This window comes from Medicago sativa, chromosome 4, assembly GCF_051527215.1.
Source record: "Medicago sativa cultivar Bolivia chromosome 4, Bolivia_mono, whole genome shotgun sequence".
Classification (NCBI taxonomy): domain Eukaryota; kingdom Viridiplantae; phylum Streptophyta; class Magnoliopsida; order Fabales; family Fabaceae; genus Medicago; species Medicago sativa.
The window spans coordinates 60925173-60942349 of NC_140752.1; the positions used below are offsets into that span (position 1 = coordinate 60925173).

General features: G+C 33.9%; 2 protein-coding genes across 8 annotated transcripts; both read left to right on the forward strand.

The window, feature by feature from the left end:
* Positions 1 to 2329: 2329 nt before the first annotated feature.
* On the forward strand, positions 2330 to 8948 carry LOC146930381 (receptor-like serine/threonine-protein kinase NCRK). 7 transcript variants are annotated; one of them, XM_085701927.1, is made up of 11 exons: positions 2330 to 2548; positions 4344 to 4453; positions 5176 to 5262; positions 5387 to 5500; positions 5588 to 5701; positions 6256 to 6534; positions 6675 to 6916; positions 7061 to 7357; positions 7575 to 7808; positions 8025 to 8255; positions 8442 to 8948. In XM_085701927.1, exons 3-11 carry the CDS (start codon positions 5193 to 5195, stop codon positions 8700 to 8702), a joined length of 1842 nt encoding a protein of 613 aa, XP_085558053.1. In that variant the 5' UTR covers positions 2330 to 2548; positions 4344 to 4453; positions 5176 to 5192; the 3' UTR covers positions 8703 to 8948. The 7 variants fall into 7 exon arrangements, with proteins under 7 accessions (XP_085558053.1, XP_085558055.1, XP_085558054.1 ...); XM_085701928.1 differs by lacking the exon at positions 2330 to 2548 and adding an exon at positions 3754 to 3939; XM_085701925.1 differs by lacking the exon at positions 2330 to 2548 and adding an exon at positions 4015 to 4060.
* A 1641-nt stretch (positions 8949 to 10589) lies between these two features.
* RRP41L (3'-5'-exoribonuclease family protein) lies at positions 10590 to 15717 on the forward strand. Its single transcript, XM_085701933.1, has 7 exons — positions 10590 to 11614; positions 12460 to 12538; positions 12646 to 12748; positions 12844 to 12964; positions 14226 to 14314; positions 14826 to 14975; positions 15438 to 15717. The coding sequence occupies exons 1-7, from the start codon at positions 11479 to 11481 to the stop codon at positions 15534 to 15536; spliced, it is 777 nt and encodes a 258-aa protein (XP_085558059.1). The 5' UTR covers positions 10590 to 11478; the 3' UTR covers positions 15537 to 15717.
* Positions 15718 to 17177: the final 1460 nt, after the last annotated feature.

The window sequence follows — 17177 nt, forward strand, 5'->3', positions numbered from 1 at the left end:
AGATGATAGCAGCAGAAGAGGCATTGGTCTGTTTTCATAACCGCAACCACCACCTGAATTCTTCAACCTTCAGTGGGAAGGGTGAATTTCTTGTTTGTGATTGTGATTTCTGGTGATGCAATTTCACAAAGGTGGGGTCGGAAATTAGGGTTTTCCAACACTTACTTACATACCTGAATCGAAGAAAAGATCTTATAGGAAGAAATGAAAGTACCTCAAGGATGAGATCGCTGGAGAGGATAGAGGGGACTGCCGGCGACGGAGTCATTGTCATGGCGGTGATGGTAATGACGTGATGAAAGTTGACCGCGGCGATGGTTTGTTAATGGTGACGGTTGGTTAGTGATGACAGATGGATACAGCGTGATAACTTATTGTTTGGTTACTGCACTGATGGTGTGGATAATGAATGGTGATAGTGAACAGAGAAGTGAGAGAGAGGGAGATGGAACAATGAAAAAAAAATGGTGTATTGAAGTTGAAAAAAAAGAGATGACACAGATAAAGTAACGTTTTTGGAAAATGAAAAAGAAATTAAAGTGGGGGACACAAAGGTAATTGTGAGATTAGGTATGCATTGTGAACCTTCGTATTATATATTAAGATATCATGTAAGAATGTAGGGTGAACCCATGACTAACTAGGAAATGTTAAAAATGAGGTGAAAAAATAAATGGGATATAAAAAGGGCATAATTGGAAATATCAGTATTTTGTAAGGGTGAAGCCGAAGGTACAAATGTATGAGTATAGGGTAAAATTTCCATAAATTAATCAAACTTCTTATTTTGGATAAAACTTTTGGGTTGGGTCAAACTCAACGATAAGTCCATCGGCTCAAATATCACATCCGCTAGCTGAGACCTATATATCCATGGTCTTACAAACTTAACAAGGTACACCACAATCTAACCTAGCCCCCCTCCTCAAGCTCATACCCACTTGGGACTGATCCATTAAGAAAGTCAAAGTTGAATTTTTTTTTTTTTTTTATCTAGAAGAAGTGAATGCCGATTTAAGTATTGAATTGGGAATTTTTTTTTAAATTGTCGGTCCACCGGTATACAAAATCGAAAACAAGTTGATATTATATAGTTCCACTTCGTTTCACGTTAATGAACTGATCTTCACTTCAAATCTTTGATTTGAAACCTTGGACTCTAGAGTTGTCTCAGATTGTTGTGGTGTTGTTATGGGTTCCACTTGTGTAACATTGGACATTTTTATGTTATATACCATTGCCCAATCAGGATGTGCCACGTGGCACACCCTTTTTTTTTTTTTAAAAAAATCAATTAAAGCTGATGGAAAGTTGGTCTTCATGCGCTATTATCACCCATCGGATTCATCTAACGGCTAGAGACAAAAGGGAATAAAGGGAAGAATAATAATTAAAAAAACGTCATTGAAGAGAGAGGAAGATCGAAGAACTTCAACGACGAGGAACTGTGCGTTCGGCCTCCTCCGCCGGTAAAGGCGGTGGCCATTGTAAGGCCACGCCGCCGCCATGAACCGTCACCGTAAAAGCTGGGTCCTCATGCAAAAATGGGGAATTGATTTTTGGGGTGTTAGAGCATTACTACTCAAAATTAGTATTTTAAGAACAAGAAATCATTTCAAAAACCCCTAATTTTGTGGTAGTACCATCGCCTTATGTGTTTTGTTCCATTGGTAGGTTATTCTTGCCTTACTCTCCCCAATTCGTTAAAACCCCTAATTGATAATTTATTTCAAATATCAAATCTCAATTTCAAGTTAAATTAATTTGTTTGATGGAAATGGATGAGAGTACTGCAAAATACAACAAGAAGAACTACATTGTTCAAAGGAGTATTCAAATTCAATGAACTAATGATAGGAGATTTTGGGTTCAATTACCATGATTATATGTCTCATAGAACCTGTTGAAGAAGAGAGAAGACTGAGGAAGAAAACCCACGAAAACCGAAGGGAAAAAAATAAACAGTGCATAGTTTTCTCTCTCCTCTATTATCTCTTCCTTATTTGTGTCTCAACATTTTGATTAATCTAACGGTTTAGATTGCACAGGAGAGACCGCATGATTAATCTAAACAGTGCATCAGCTTTAATTGAATTTTTTTTAAAAAAGAAAAAGGGTGTGCCACGTGGCACACCCTGATTGGGCAATGGTATATAACATAAAAATGTCCAATGTTACCCAAGTGGAACCCGTGTTGTTATTAGATTGTGCCATTGTGCTATTATGAATGTCACGTGATGCTCATATGGTTTATTATTAATTTATTCTATAAATAAACGTGTAGGACCCACGTGGGGTTATAAGAAGAAAGCAAGCAGGGTATGCCGCCACCTTAGATCTTACTAGTACATACAGTACTTGTTTCAACACAACAGAACAGTGCCTCTCTTACATTAAATTTTGTCTTTCGTAACTTCATCAACTTCTTCTTCTTCATCTTCAACTCTTGTTACAAACTTTACTCATTCATCAAACACTTCAACTCGTGCGTGCGTTCTACTTCAACTTACCACATCACATCGCAGTTTACTCATTTCAATCAACTCAGGTTAGTACATAACATTACTTACGCTGTTAATTCTGTCTCTTTGGTTTTTTTTTTTTTGTTTGTTTACCAAAACAATATGTGACGTTATATTTATCCTATCCTTGTACTTGTACCAAAACAAATTAGTTACTAACCGGGGGTTGAGTTGCGTTAATATGAATTTCATTGCAATTTACATTGTTAGATTAAGATCCTCTTTTCTCTCTAATCATCATCTTCCTTTTGCTACTATTAATTTCTTAACGCTCTCAATCACAAGTGGTGGCCCCACCATAACACCGACCCCACACTCTAATAAATCAATGGCCCCCACACTTTATTTTTTCATTTTTTTTAATAAACCCACATACTTTATTATATTATTATTATATTATTAGATTAAACAACTCAATAAGTTAAAAATTTAAATTCTTCTCAACTTTATTAAGACGAAACATTCATGATAACTTGAATTTGATTTTATTTATGAGAATAAAGAGTGCCTCTCGGGTTTTGGTTAAGACGATAAAAGTAGAAATATTGTATTAGAAAAAGGTGAAGAGTGATGAATTTAATTTTTTAAAACTTAAAACATTATTGAATCTAATGTAAACGTAATACTTTTGGTTTCTAGGGCACTTGTTAGCCTAACCTTTTATTTATTTTTCAACCAAACTCTTGTTAATAGAGGTGGGCAAAAAAACCAAAAACTGAACTGAACTGCTGAACTGAACAAAAAAAAAAACTGAACCATTACTAACAGTTCTGAAACTGAACTGAAACAGTTCAGTTCAATTCAAAACAATTCAGTTCGATTTGAAACAGTTTAGTTCAGTTCGAAATACAAACAGTTCAGTTCAGTTATTTTAGATTTAGCACACAGTTAAGTTCAGTTTTCATCCCGAACTGAACCATGTCCATCCCTACTTGTTACCAGGTGTAATTTCACTATGAACCAGAGGTTAAAAAAATATGATAGTATGATATTTTTTTTGAGTAAATAGTATGATACATTCCTTTGAAAATTATGATATATGACTAAGCAAAGTAAAATGATGTACATTTCTATCAAAAAAAAAAAAATTGTACACTATACGGACCCGTTGTTAGAATCTACCGTTACTCTCCAATCTTCTGAGTCAAGAAATGACAAAACACTACTTTATCTTTCTAGCCGTTAAGTTACCTACATACATACCATACCATATCCTATCTTATTCTTTACATGTAAGTAATAATATAAAATTTAGTGCTTAAAGTTCAACCAAGCTTTTTATTATTCCCTAAGTTTTTTATACAAATTATCTGCTAAGTTTCTATTCTTTCAAAGCAATAATTGATTTTTGTTCTGACCATGAAATGGTGGTTGAGGTGTTGTTTTCAGTTAGCAAATGAGTTGTTTTCATAGAGAGGTGGTGTACTTTCATAGTTGCTTTCTTAATCTTCATTTCAACTCTATATATATTTCTGTTGCTTTTGTGGCATTTATAACTATTTGGAATCAGTCACTATCTTCTTTTATTCATTCTCAAGGTTGGTGAACATTAATCTCATTGCTCTAATTTAGAAAAGGTTTACTCTTGATTCTTTCCAAAACAATCAAAATCATAAGTGATTTAAGTGACAAAATCCAAACTTTGCAAAACCCTTCTAGCTATATATTACATATAAGACATTAGTCTTTAATTTCCATTCTCAGATTCTCATTATAGCTCTTTTTCTTTTCCTTTATCTTTTTTGTTGCTTTGACTTGATTCTAATTATACAAATTTCAAAATGAACTTTTCCAAGCTATTGATTCTCAGAACCTATGCAGAATTTTAGGTGGAAATTATGATGGTTACTGTTGGTAGTTGCTGAATTTAATCCATTCAAAAAGTGTATATCATTTTGGTAGCTACTACCAATTTTCAAGCTAGCCATCAAGTGAGTTCATTTTCTACCAGTTCTCTGAGTTGCATTTATTGTGTGATTTATCATATAACCAAATCAATGGTCCATCTGTCTTCATTCAATTGATTGTTTATGTAAATCAGTTGTTGACTTTCCTTGCCACTTTCTGCTAGCTACTATCTAGGCAACTAAATGTTCATGTTTTTAATGCTTCTGTGCATACGACAATGTTTTAAAAACCAAACCAAACCAGACGGTTGAACCGATTAAACCATGAACTGGCACAGTCTAAATTTAGGTTAGTCGAGTGGTTTGACCGTGTCCCGTTTCGAGCGGTTTAAAGTAATTGAACCATGACGTGGAGGTCACACTAGTTCGATGTCCAATTCGGTTTTTAAAATATTGGTATACCATGCTTTTTTTTTGTCAATATACTTCCTACTGCCATCATTTTCTATCTGATTCAGTACATGGTTGGGTGTTAATTAGGATTTGACTCTGATATAATATTTGTTGGCCAACCGTCTATTTGTTTCTTCCTACTATTTTTACTTTGTCTGCAGGTTGTATTTTTTGGATTAGTTTATCTTTTAAGTCACTTTACCTTCATTTCCACAGATGTTTTGTTTTCTTCAGCACATGGATTTACTGTCTTAGAAAATGATCTGAGATATATGCTTTATTTTCTGACATGAGGAACATTATTGACCAAATATTTGTATAGTGTTAAATTGCTTCTGTTTTTTTATCTGTAGTGTATGGAGTTGAATAAATGAAGTCGCAGATCAAAATTTCTCTTGCTATTTTCATTAGTTTGCTCTGGATTCAACATTCCATTTGTGGTTAGTATCACAATTTATATCATATTTGTTTTTGTTTCCAGTAGATTACTTTATGAGTTGAAATAGTAAAGCCAAAGAAACCATAAATCTCACTACTTTATGCGCGGCATTCTTCTTTTGGCAGATGAAGCATCTGATACACCTGTCCTAAACAAGTGGAAATGTAGATGTTCTTCTTTTGAAGGGAATCAAAGCAACTCTCTTGCTAATTGTTCGAAATCATGCAATTGCCGTTCAGGTATGCAATTTTGTTTAATGTTAAATGAGGAGACAGCGATCACAATATGAATACAATTTGATAATAACTATGTTGCCTTCCATGTAGATGCTGAAGAGGGTGCATCCATATGGACATGCATATGTGATCCCAATGGATTTCCCGAAGTGGCAGTAGATGGTAATAGCTCTAATTGCTTTCACGCCTGCAACTGCACCTGGGGTATATCTTTCTCTTTGTATCATTAGCGCTAATCCTAAATTTCTATGTCAGTTACCATAGTCGTTGTTTCCTGAAGGTGATTTAGATGTACTAGTGCTAAACCAGTTATTATTCTACACCAAACCTAAATGCAATATGAGAGACAAAATTGATTTTACCTCTAGAATTGATTCTAGCCTAAATCTGTTTTGGAGCTTTTACCTTCAAAAATGATTTTTAGCCTAGATTTATTCTCTAACAGTCTTTTACGCGATTGTATTCAAACATAAGTCATTTTACGCTCAACTAACTTTTAACCAAAATTAGTTCATCCAAAATCAATTTTGTCTATGTAGAACCAAACACACACTAACATTTGTTTTCTTGGTAAAACCGTTATTTACGGATACTTAAAAACAATTATTTCGTTCTCATTGTGAAGTGCGGAGATTTTCTTCAATATTTACCCTCTTTTCAGTGTATTTGTATTTTATTGATGATGCTAAAATCTAGTGATCTTTCACACTATATCATTGGCTCATGCCTTAATTTATGGTATTTTGAGTGATATGCAGGAACTATCAGCACATCATTAGGTTCAAAGAAACACATTTCCAGCAAGGTTGTTGTAGTTATCCTAGTGATATGTGTTATATGCACAGCTATTGCATTGCTTACCTCAGCTGTATGCTACGTCTATCGAAGGGACAGATGCTCTATTCAATCACCAATATTCTCATCAGATAAGGAAACCAGTAGTGGTAGTACCACCAACCTAATCAGTCATAGGACAGGAACTTCTTCAGTGCCAGAAACAAAACTTTTTATAAGTTCTCCTATTTGTCACATCACAGGTAAGTTTTTCGATTTCATACTTAGAAGTTTTTTGTTTTTTCTTTCCTTTTCAATTTGTGCAATTGTATATACAAACTCTAAAGTTCTGTTCTTTTTCCATTATGTATTAGTTATTGATTAGTTCTTTTTCTTCATGTAGGATGCTTTCAGAAAGCCTCTTTTTTGTTTGGGAGCCAAAAAGAAACTTTTCATGGAAACATTATTCAATTTCCATTTACTGAACTGGAAAGTGCCACCGATAACTTTTCCGCTACCAACCTTATTGGAGTAGGCGGAAGTAGTTATGTATACCGTGGTCGGCTAAAAGATGGCAATATTGTGGCCGTTAAGCGCCTAAAAGATCATGGAGGGCCAGAAGCAGACTCTGCATGTTTTAAGGAGGTAGAAGCTAATTTATCAATACCAGTGATTTAGTATTCTTTCGAACTTTCGTAATATCTAAATAAAAAATGATTATAAGACTTATTTTTTTTTTTTAATTTATGTTAAATATTCATAATGATTATAATGTTTTTGTTTATTCAGATTGAACTATTAGCTAGACTTCATCATTGTCATTTGGTGCCATTACTTGGATACTGCTTAGAATCAAAAGGAAAACATGTTCAAAGGTTATTAGTATTTGAGTACATGATTAATGGAAATTTGAGGGAGTGTTTAGATGGAGTTTCTGGAAAATATATGGATTGGACTACTCGTGTTACGATTGCAATTGGAGCAGCAAGGGGCTTGGAATATCTCCATGAAGCAGCTGCTCCAAGAATTCTTCATAGAGATGTGAAATCAACCAACATTCTTCTAGATGAAAATTGGCAAGCAAAGGTATGAATCATGGTTATTCTTTTTAGATGGTAGTTACACATTTTGAATTACTTTAGAGGAGATAATATCCTTCGATATGCAACCTTACGAGTAATAGTGACTTGGCTTATGATATGATCGAGGACAGTAGTATACTAAAAGCAAATGTGTTGTTACTTTAACCATAAGGTATATTTATAGATTTTTTATTTTATTTTTTTAAATAATCAACTTGCAGATCACTGATCTTGGTATGGCTAAAAACTTGAGATCTGATGACCTACCAAGCGGTTCAGATTCTCCAGCAAGAATGCAAGGGACATTTGGCTATTTTGCACCTGAGTATGCGATTATTGGTAGAGCCTCTCTTGAATCAGACGTCTTCAGTTTTGGTGTGGTTCTTCTTGAGCTTATCACGGGTCGACATCCTATCCATAAAACTACAGGAAAAGAAGAAAGCCTCGTTATATGGGTACTTTAAACTAATTAAGCTGAATTTACATTTTGTCATCATCTCTTTTAAAGTATTATAATGTGCCGTATCTTCTAATTAAATTTAGAATTAGGACGATATAGATTTTGTTATAGTTACTAGCTTCATTATATGAATTTGTTGCATATCTTACTTTATCAACTATGAACAATTATACTCGATTACTGATATAGCTCGCTGGAATTTCTGTTCTAGGCTTCTCCTCGTTTACTGGACAGTAGACGAGTAATATCGGAGTTAGTTGATCCAGAATTGAAAGGAAACTTCCCAGAAGAAGAGGTACATATAATGGCATACCTAGCAAAGGAGTGCTTGTTGCTGGATCCGGACACTCGACCAACCATGAGCGAGGTTGTTCAAATGCTTTCAAGTATTTCTCCGGGAAAATCAAGGAGGAGAAGAAACATTCCCACTAGCTTGTTTCAGGTAAACACATTCACTATCATGTTTTCAGTTCTTCATAACACTTTCTAGTTTAATCAAGTTTCTTATTTTTTTCAAAATTTGATGCTTGCCGGAATGTTAGTTATGTCACACTGCAAATAAATATTGTTCTTCTGTTGCATTAAAGAAAACCACTTGCTGAATATTTTTCTTTATGGAAATGCAAAGGAAGCGGAGAATGCAGAAAAACAAGGGCAAGTTACATCTGATAAATTTCTAGCTCATAATTTATCGTCGCTAGATATCGATCACAATCCATGTGTTGGAAACAAAAATAAAGAAGAAGATGCAGTTTCAGCCGAGTATATGGAAAGTTTAATCCTGTTGACATCAAAATCTAATAGCTCTCATGCATCAGAAGAGGAAATCGTAGACATAACCGAGCCTCGGTTCGAATCATTTTGCATGACAGACGGCACTGTCCCTTGAAAACACACTCCTTGAATAATGCTATTTATTGTGCATTCCTCACTAAGATATCACAAGGGACTGTTTTGAATTGAATATACAGCAGCACATAGATGTGGTTAGACTTAAGATTATAAGCACAAAAAATATATTCAATGTATTCTTGTACAAAAAAGCTTAGGAGGGCTATAGGTGAGGTTTTTTGGTTCTTTTATTTGGAGAAGAATCCGATTTCATTAATTAACATCGTATATTTTTTCGGACAAATATACTTAGGTTTCCTCTTTAAAAGTAGTCTTGCAGGATCTAGTATTTTGAGAAGTTAACATATGTTCTCTGCAGAACTGATTAAGCATATGCCTGTTTCATAATTCAGAAATCTTTCCCTTGGAAGTATTATTTTTTTGGACAAGAAATCTTCCTTGAAGTTAAGCTTATCATTTTGCAGTGAGCAAATAGTTGTTTACAGGAATATGGAAAGAGTGCATTCACAGGAATAAACAGTTGAAAGTTTAAGCAAAAAATTATATATTATGTAAACAGGAAAAATATATTATTATTTTTACAGTACAAGCAAGCAACTGAAGCTTAGAATAAAAATAAGGCTAAAATATGGTTTTGGTCCCTGCAAAATAGGCCAGTTTTGGTTTTAGTCCCTGCAATTTTTTTTTATAGCTTTTGGTCCCTGCAAAAATAGGCCAGTTTTGGTTTTAGTCCCTGCAAATTTTTTTTATAGCTTTTGGTCTCTGCAAAAATATGCCAGTTTTACTTTTAGTCCCTGCAAATCTTTTATAATTTTTTTTTAAAAAAAAAATTAAAAAATTCTGGAAAATTGAAAAATTAATAAAAAAATTAAAAAAATTCTGGAAAAAATTAAAAATTAATAAAAAATTGGAAAAAATATTAAAAAATTCTGGAAAATCGAAAAATTAATAAAAAAAATTAAAAAATTCTGGAAAAATTAATAAAAAATTGAAAAAAATATTAAAAAATTCTGGAAAAATGAAAAATCAATAAAAAAATCTGAAAAAAATAAGCATATGCCTGTTTCATAAAATAAGCATATGCCTGTTTCATAATTCTGAAATCTTTTCCTTGAAGTATTTTTTTGGACAAGAAATCTTCCTTGAAGTTAAGCTTATTATCATTTTTTTGGTGGTGGTTGGGGTTTGAACCCCAGACCTTGCATAATTCTGAAATCTTTTCCTTGAAGTATTTTTTTGGACAAGAAATCTTCCTTGAAGTTAAGCTTATTATCATTTTTTTGGTGGTGGTTGGGGTTTGAACCCCAGACCTTGCATATTTTATGCATTGTCCATACCAACTGAGCTAAGCTCATGAGGACAGAATAAAAAAAAATAAAAAATAACTTTTGGCATAAAAGTATTTAGAGTAATGCTAGCAACACTCTCTTTTGTACCTCTCTAATACTCACTCTGTTATTGGTTTAAATCATTGTAGGTCTACACTTTGAAAATTGAACCTACACAAAGTGGTGGGACATAAATTGATTTCATCCAATAAAAGAGTGAGTGCTAGAGAGAGTGTTGAAAAGTGAGTGTTGCTAGCATTCCTCAAGTATTTAAACCAAAAAATTAATAATTCAAATATTATAATAGGTGAGATCAGAGACGGATCCAGAAAATTTGTCTAGCAGGGGCAAAACTATATACCATTTTTTAATTGAACTATATACCAACACTTTCCCTCCCTTTTAACAAACTAACATTCGCCTAGAAAAACTAACATTCGCCTAGAAAAACATTCATTTCCATCATTGTAGTTGCAAATAAAAATTAAGTACGTAGCTTCATTTTTGCTCCATCCGTCTTTAAATATAAGCATTTTGGTAAAAAAATTTGTCTCCAAATATAAACCTCTTTTCCAAAAGAAGGTTATTCAACCAAAGGAGTTTATCATTTATTGACTCAAAAATCATTATGTTCGTGCACCTTTTACATAGGTGTTGTTTATACAAGTTCGTTGTTGTGCTCAGGTAGTTGTAGAAATGAGGAATCAAAAAATGTCTTGTAGTTGCGAGAGGACTGGTGTGAGTCGGGTAATCGCCACTGTCTCGTGCCCTATTGCTTCTAGAGTTTGGTGTAGTGTATGTAGGAGGTAGTAGTGGGATTTAGTTTTACTTGGGAGTGTCCCTGGCTTGTTTTAGTTGTTGGTGTCGTTTATAGTGTCCGATAAGAGTAGGTTTGGTTTTACTTTGGTGTGACATTTGATTATGTGGACTCTCTGAAAGGCTCGTAATGATTTTATTTTTGCAGCCAAACCAATAGAGGTCGAACTTCTTATGGATATGATTCAATTCCTTTCATGGAAGTGGTTTTCAGTAGACACTTTGCACTGCCTTTAAGTTTATTTGGGTGTTTTCAAATGATTTGGTTGTCTTGCATTTGATTTATTTGGAAGGAGAGAAACTTTAGTATTTTTACTACCAATGTAATTATTTGGTGGTGGCTGAAGGCTCATAAACCTAATTATTTTTTCGATTTTAATGCTCAGTGGTCTAACCCTTCTCTTTGTACTTTGCACACCTTTGGGTTTTCAATTTTGCACCTCACTCAAAAAAAGTCTCACCGCTATGTTTTATTTCAGTCCACATCTGCTCCATTTACCCAAGCAGTTCTTTTGACGGATGAACGCCACGTGTCAAATAAAAAAAATTGAATGGCTTGGATTAAAAACATGAATTAATGAAAGACACGGAGAAACACTTCCATCAAACTACTCTCTCTCTTCTTTCCAACCTTACGGCGAAGTAGAAGAGTGGACACCGCCGTTGGGAATGGCCGGCAAAAGTGGAACGACTCCGGCGACATACTCACCGTCTCTGACAACCGGTAAAAAGAAACCACTGCTTGTCAAGGAAGAAGATTGGACCCGACCCGATGGCCGTGGTTTTCACCAGTGTAGACCCGCTTGTAAGCTTCTTTACTCTTTCATTTCAATGCTAATTCATACCCTAATAATTTATTATTTATTTTTGTTGCATGAATTTTAATGTGTACAAGAGTTCATGGATGATTACTTAGCTTTAAGTTTTTACGTTGAGTTCAAATGTGTTGTATAGCTTTAAGACATGCTGTGTTGTCATGGCGTCGCGTAACACCAAACCCTAAAATATAAGCAAAAAATGGGTTCACATAAGTTGCATCAACAAATTTTTTGAACTAGATGCATTAACTTTTGTTGATCAAATTTTGCTTACATTATGAGACGGAGGGAGTATAGATGATAGTGGAATAGACACTATTTGCAAAGACTAAAAATAAGTGTACAAGGTAAACATAAATACTCAAATTAAAGAGACCGTCATGCTTAATAATTAAAGACCCTAAAGTACGACAATAGTTTGATAAAAAAGGATTTGTGGAATTTCGCCTCAAAACCCTCATAGCAAACACAATAACGGTTTGGGGCCAAAAGTCTTGTGCTGAATCCAATCGCCGCAGCGCAATGCTATTCTGCTATAGCGCGCTCTTGATAACATAGAGACGACATGCCTTCAATCAGAAGAGTTGGTGCTACATAGCTATATAGCACGCCAACGCTTCATGTTGAAGGCATGCCTAATTCATATTGAAAGCCGTGTCCAATATCTGATACCGACACATGTAGTTATAGTTAATCACTTTTATTTTCTTAAATTATTATCTCTGTCTACACATCCATGTCAGCGTCATATCATGTGTTTGTCTCAGTACTTCATAGCTTTATGATTGTGTTTGTCTCAGTACTTCATACCTTTATGATTTCGTGTTTGTAGTTTTCAGGACTGGTGCTGTGAATGCTGCATCAGGATCTGCTTATGCTGAGTTTGGAAATACCAAAGTCATTGTATCTGTGTGAGTGCTTTCTTTTCTCTCACAAATGTGTCCCTTCATACTTCAATCAGCATGATAATGTGTTTTCATTAGTTTTTGTTTGTTGGCCTGATGTGTTCTTTTAATAGGTTTGGGCCAAGAGAGAGCAAGAAGGCAATGATGTACAGTGATACAGGGCGTCTGAATTGCAATGTCAGCTATACAACGTTTTCAACTCCGGTTCGTGGACAGGTATATTAGATGTTGTAATTTTTGCTTTCTTTGACTCCTTATCATATCTTGTTTATTTTGAGTAGCGTTTAATATCTTATATCTCGCAAAGTTAGGGTTCAGACCACAAAGAGTACAGTTCGATGCTTCATAAAGCTTTGGAGGGTGCAATAATATTGGATTCTTTCCCCAAGACCACTGTGGATGTTTTTGCATTGGTGCTGGAATCTAGTGGCAGTAAGCTTACAAATTTGTGTTGACTTTCTATTTAACTCATAGTCATATTGTTTTTGATGGATAGGTTAGAAATTTTAAGGATTAAAATGTGATGAATATCAACTACAAAAGCACAATAGAAATCGAAGTCTAAGTTTATTGTTATTCTTGTTTACTGTGTTTTTATCTGGCAATTGCTATGCTTCAACAATGTGTTCCCTTGCGTTAATGCGAAGAGGTATTTTTCTTGACCATATTTTCATTTAGCTAATTAATCACGAGGTATGATTCTGTTTGCAACCTAAGCTACATACGGATGCACTCACCTAGAATAAAATGATGGTGTTTGAATCTAACTGGTAGCCTTAGTGAAGCTTATTTCAAGACTTGTTGGTCTGGGTACAGCTTGTAGGAGACATGAAAAAGTAGTTTCTTTTAGTTGAAGTACTATCATAGGCACTGGAAAGAGACATCTACCAAGATTTCTGTTTTGTAAGAATTAATTATATGCTCTTACTGTTAACTACTGCAGCAATTAGTGTATTCTAAGTTGTAAGGTGAGGCACCGGAAGTCTATTATAGGAAAAGGAATAAAAATTGATAGTATTAGATCCCTAGTATAGAATATGTGGCAGTTTTAGTTAAATTAGAAATTGATTGCATTATTCCCCTTATAGAGCGTGGAGTAATTATAACTTGTTTTAAGTTAGTCCTTTTTGTTGCAAGAAGTCTATTTATAGACTTCTAGCTTCTGTGTAAGGCAGCTTTTGAATTTTTTAGATTGTTTGACTGGATTTTTAGTGCGAGAGAGTAGCATCTTCTGTGTATTCATTTTCTTTCGTTATCCCTAAAATTTAGGAGAAAATAATCCCCTTTCAACCACTGATGTTCAAAGAATCCTAACACTAGGATTCCTTAAAGATATAGCCAAGTACATACGGGATATATTATTCACGATAATAGTTGTTTTACACAACTGGTGTACATGTAAGATTTATACATAATTTTGCAGATTTTTCTGGGCACCTTTACTATATAAATTAAGGTAGGTATATATCTTGTGTGATAGAAGTCTAGTTGTTAGTGGACTAGTCTCAGATTTATCATAAAGAAATATTTCTTTGGATTTTAATAATTGTCAAATTTAAGAAGCAGTGGTGAAGGATCGTATTTAATATTTTGGAGGCCAGAGTTGCAATTGATTTAAATATTTAAGCAAAATCTGTTTTATTTGATTTTCTGTGAAGTTTCTAGCAGTAATTTATTATTGAATTTGTCGCAGGTGATCTCCCAGTTGTCATATCGGTTGCTAGTCTTGCCTTGGCAGATGCCGGAATACTGATGTATGACCTTGTCGCCTCAGTTTCAGTGGTATGAATTTACTCACATTTGCAATTCTCTGTAATTTGTGCCTTGGTTTTTAGGGTGCTTGAACTGCCTCCCTTTTTTAAACTATTATTGAAATTTTTGTTTACTATGATATCATCTTCTACTTTCTTTTTTTCTTCCAATATTTTACTTTGCACCAGAATCACACATTCTATGCATCTTTAGATTACTTCTTCATATATGCATCTTGTCCTGTAGCCTTGAAATGCTTGTTAAACTGTTTTTTATTTATTCTGTGGAAACCATACTCTATGCACGATAGCATGTTTGGCATTGCCATTTTTATTGGTTGATCTTTCTGGATTTATTAATGCTAGGAAGACATTGAGCTTATACTTGTTTATGACCCTGCCATGAACTATTCCTTAATTTTTTTTTTTTTTTGACAATATGAACTGTTTCTTCATGACATGCTTGTTTTGCTGCTAAGAGACTAATTTTTTTTTTTTTTTTTTTTTATCTTATAAAATGTATTTTATTTTAATGATTCCAGTCATGTCTCGGTAAGAACCTCGTCATTGATCCTATATTTGAGGAGGAAAACTGCCAAGATGGAAGCTTAATGATTACTTGCATGCCTTCTCGCTATGAAATCACCCAACTGACAGTTACCGGCGAATGGTCCACCCCAAAGATTAATGAGGTCTGCCTGTTCTCCAACTTTTTTTAATATTTTTATTAGTGATAATGCCTATTTCAAGTTTTTAATTTACCTCAGGATACTGTCTCACTTTGCAGATTGAAAAAAAAAAAAAAAAAAATCAATCAGTCGGCAGATCATCTAAACATTTTTATCTTTTTTTTTTTTTTTTGTTTGAAACGGAAGTATCTAACAAGGCTTTTTGAATTATGGTTTCACCGTAATACTTAATATTTTGAAGAGAACCGCAGCTAATGTGACCTCAATTGCGGTTGTGATAGCACCAAAACCCATGATGTTGCAGCCTTGATTGCTGTTGTAAACCTTTTTGTTTAAAACCTTGGTATCTAGATATTTGTAATGTCAACATCTTATCAGACCGCAATAAAATAAAGTAAATTGAGTCAATGCACAACAAATATAGATGGAGCAAGCTCTCATTGACATTTGGTTTCCTTCATGCAGGGGATGCAGCTGTGCTTGGATGCTTGTGCAAAGCTTGCTAAGATTATGAGGTCATGTTTGAAAGAATCTGCTTCTGATGCACAGGATGAAAGCTCTTAGCAACGCACAGATCACAAGATGTGCATTTAAATTGCTTCGTTTTTTTCTTTTTTCTCTTCTACCTGAACTTTAGGAGAGAATTTTTTGTTGGGAGGAGGGATGTAGGGAAAGATGCCTTTTATGTCCTGCAAATTTTGGTTTATGAGCTTATCAAAGATAATGGGAAAATTAATTATTCATATAGCAAGGGTTTGCAAATGCTTGCCGCTCAAGGCACAGCTCACATATGATGTTCGGTTAAGCAAAAGTTTTAGGCTAGACTTGTATCGATAAAACATGAATTTGGCATTTGCTTCGATAATATGCTTGCTTAAACTTTGGATTTTGTTAACAGAAGTTTGAATTGTTGAAAAATTACTCACTAAGCGGAATTGTCAAATCGTTTTCTACAATTTCTCGAAGACGTGTTTTTAAATCTGTGTTAGATGAAATTGATTTTAGCTCTAGCAAACATTATATTTGTTCGAAGTTGTAAGTGTACGAGTTACAAACATGCGCGCCTAGTTTGGAATTTGCATTGAAAATAGTCAGATTTCTTAGTTATCGGATTAGGACTTCAACTGAAATTTCAACAACTAACATATTTACTATATCTCTCCTTTAGGACCATGTCCATCTCTCCATCCCTGTATCTAGCCACCCAACTTATTTGGTTGGACTTGAACATATTTATATGCCCTCTTTTGTCTGCTTATCTTCCACAGCCTCATCCATATTTAGATATTCTTGCTATTAAAGTCACATGCACCAACAATGTTTTTAATTTGTATAGTTTTTCAAAAAATATTAACAATTAATTATTTTTTACTAAATACTATTAATTTTTATATCTATTTGTAAGTGATGATAAATACTATTAATTATTTGCAAACATAATACTTATAAAAACAATATAAATTAATAATGAATTTAATATCACTACTAACTTTCTTAATTTTGTCTCTAAAGAACTTTCTTAACTTCTTAGTTTTTTTTTTGGTTAATATTAAGTTCTTAGTTTATTCGACATATCTTATACTTAGGAATGCATGTTAGCCTATTTATATAGCAATATACATATCATGTTTTCCATACTCCATACGCTTGTGTATTTGTAATGTATTTGTTGCTTTCCTTGCATTTGCATAGGCTATTCCGTCTTTGATATCTTTTCAATCAACTAATATGATTATGAAAACGGTTTTGTTTTTAGTTTTGTTTTTACATGATCACAACGTTTTTGGTACAGTGGCAACTTTTGTACTCTTATTTCTCACATTAAGCAACCAACTCATCTCCCCCTTTTTAATCCTCAAAGTAGTTTTCTGGTTTCTTATATGTTATCTATGACTGATACATATGCACCTCAGCACAAGTAAACCCCTTTGCAGTTCCATTTTAAGGCCACTAGTGGTTCAGTAGCTCTGAAACACGGTTACTCCAAAATTCATGTCGGACATGTATGTATCGGTACCATACACGTATCATATTGTTTGATAATTGAGAGAGATTGACATTGCTGGAAAATCAGCATGGCTTCAGAAGATTCAAGATTTGTTAGGCAAGTTTCTTTTCTGGCATCTTAAGTTTGAACTTATTTCTTACAAGTTCTTTAGAAATTAGAATATTGAACTTCTATGCTAATCAACATTAATTGCATGA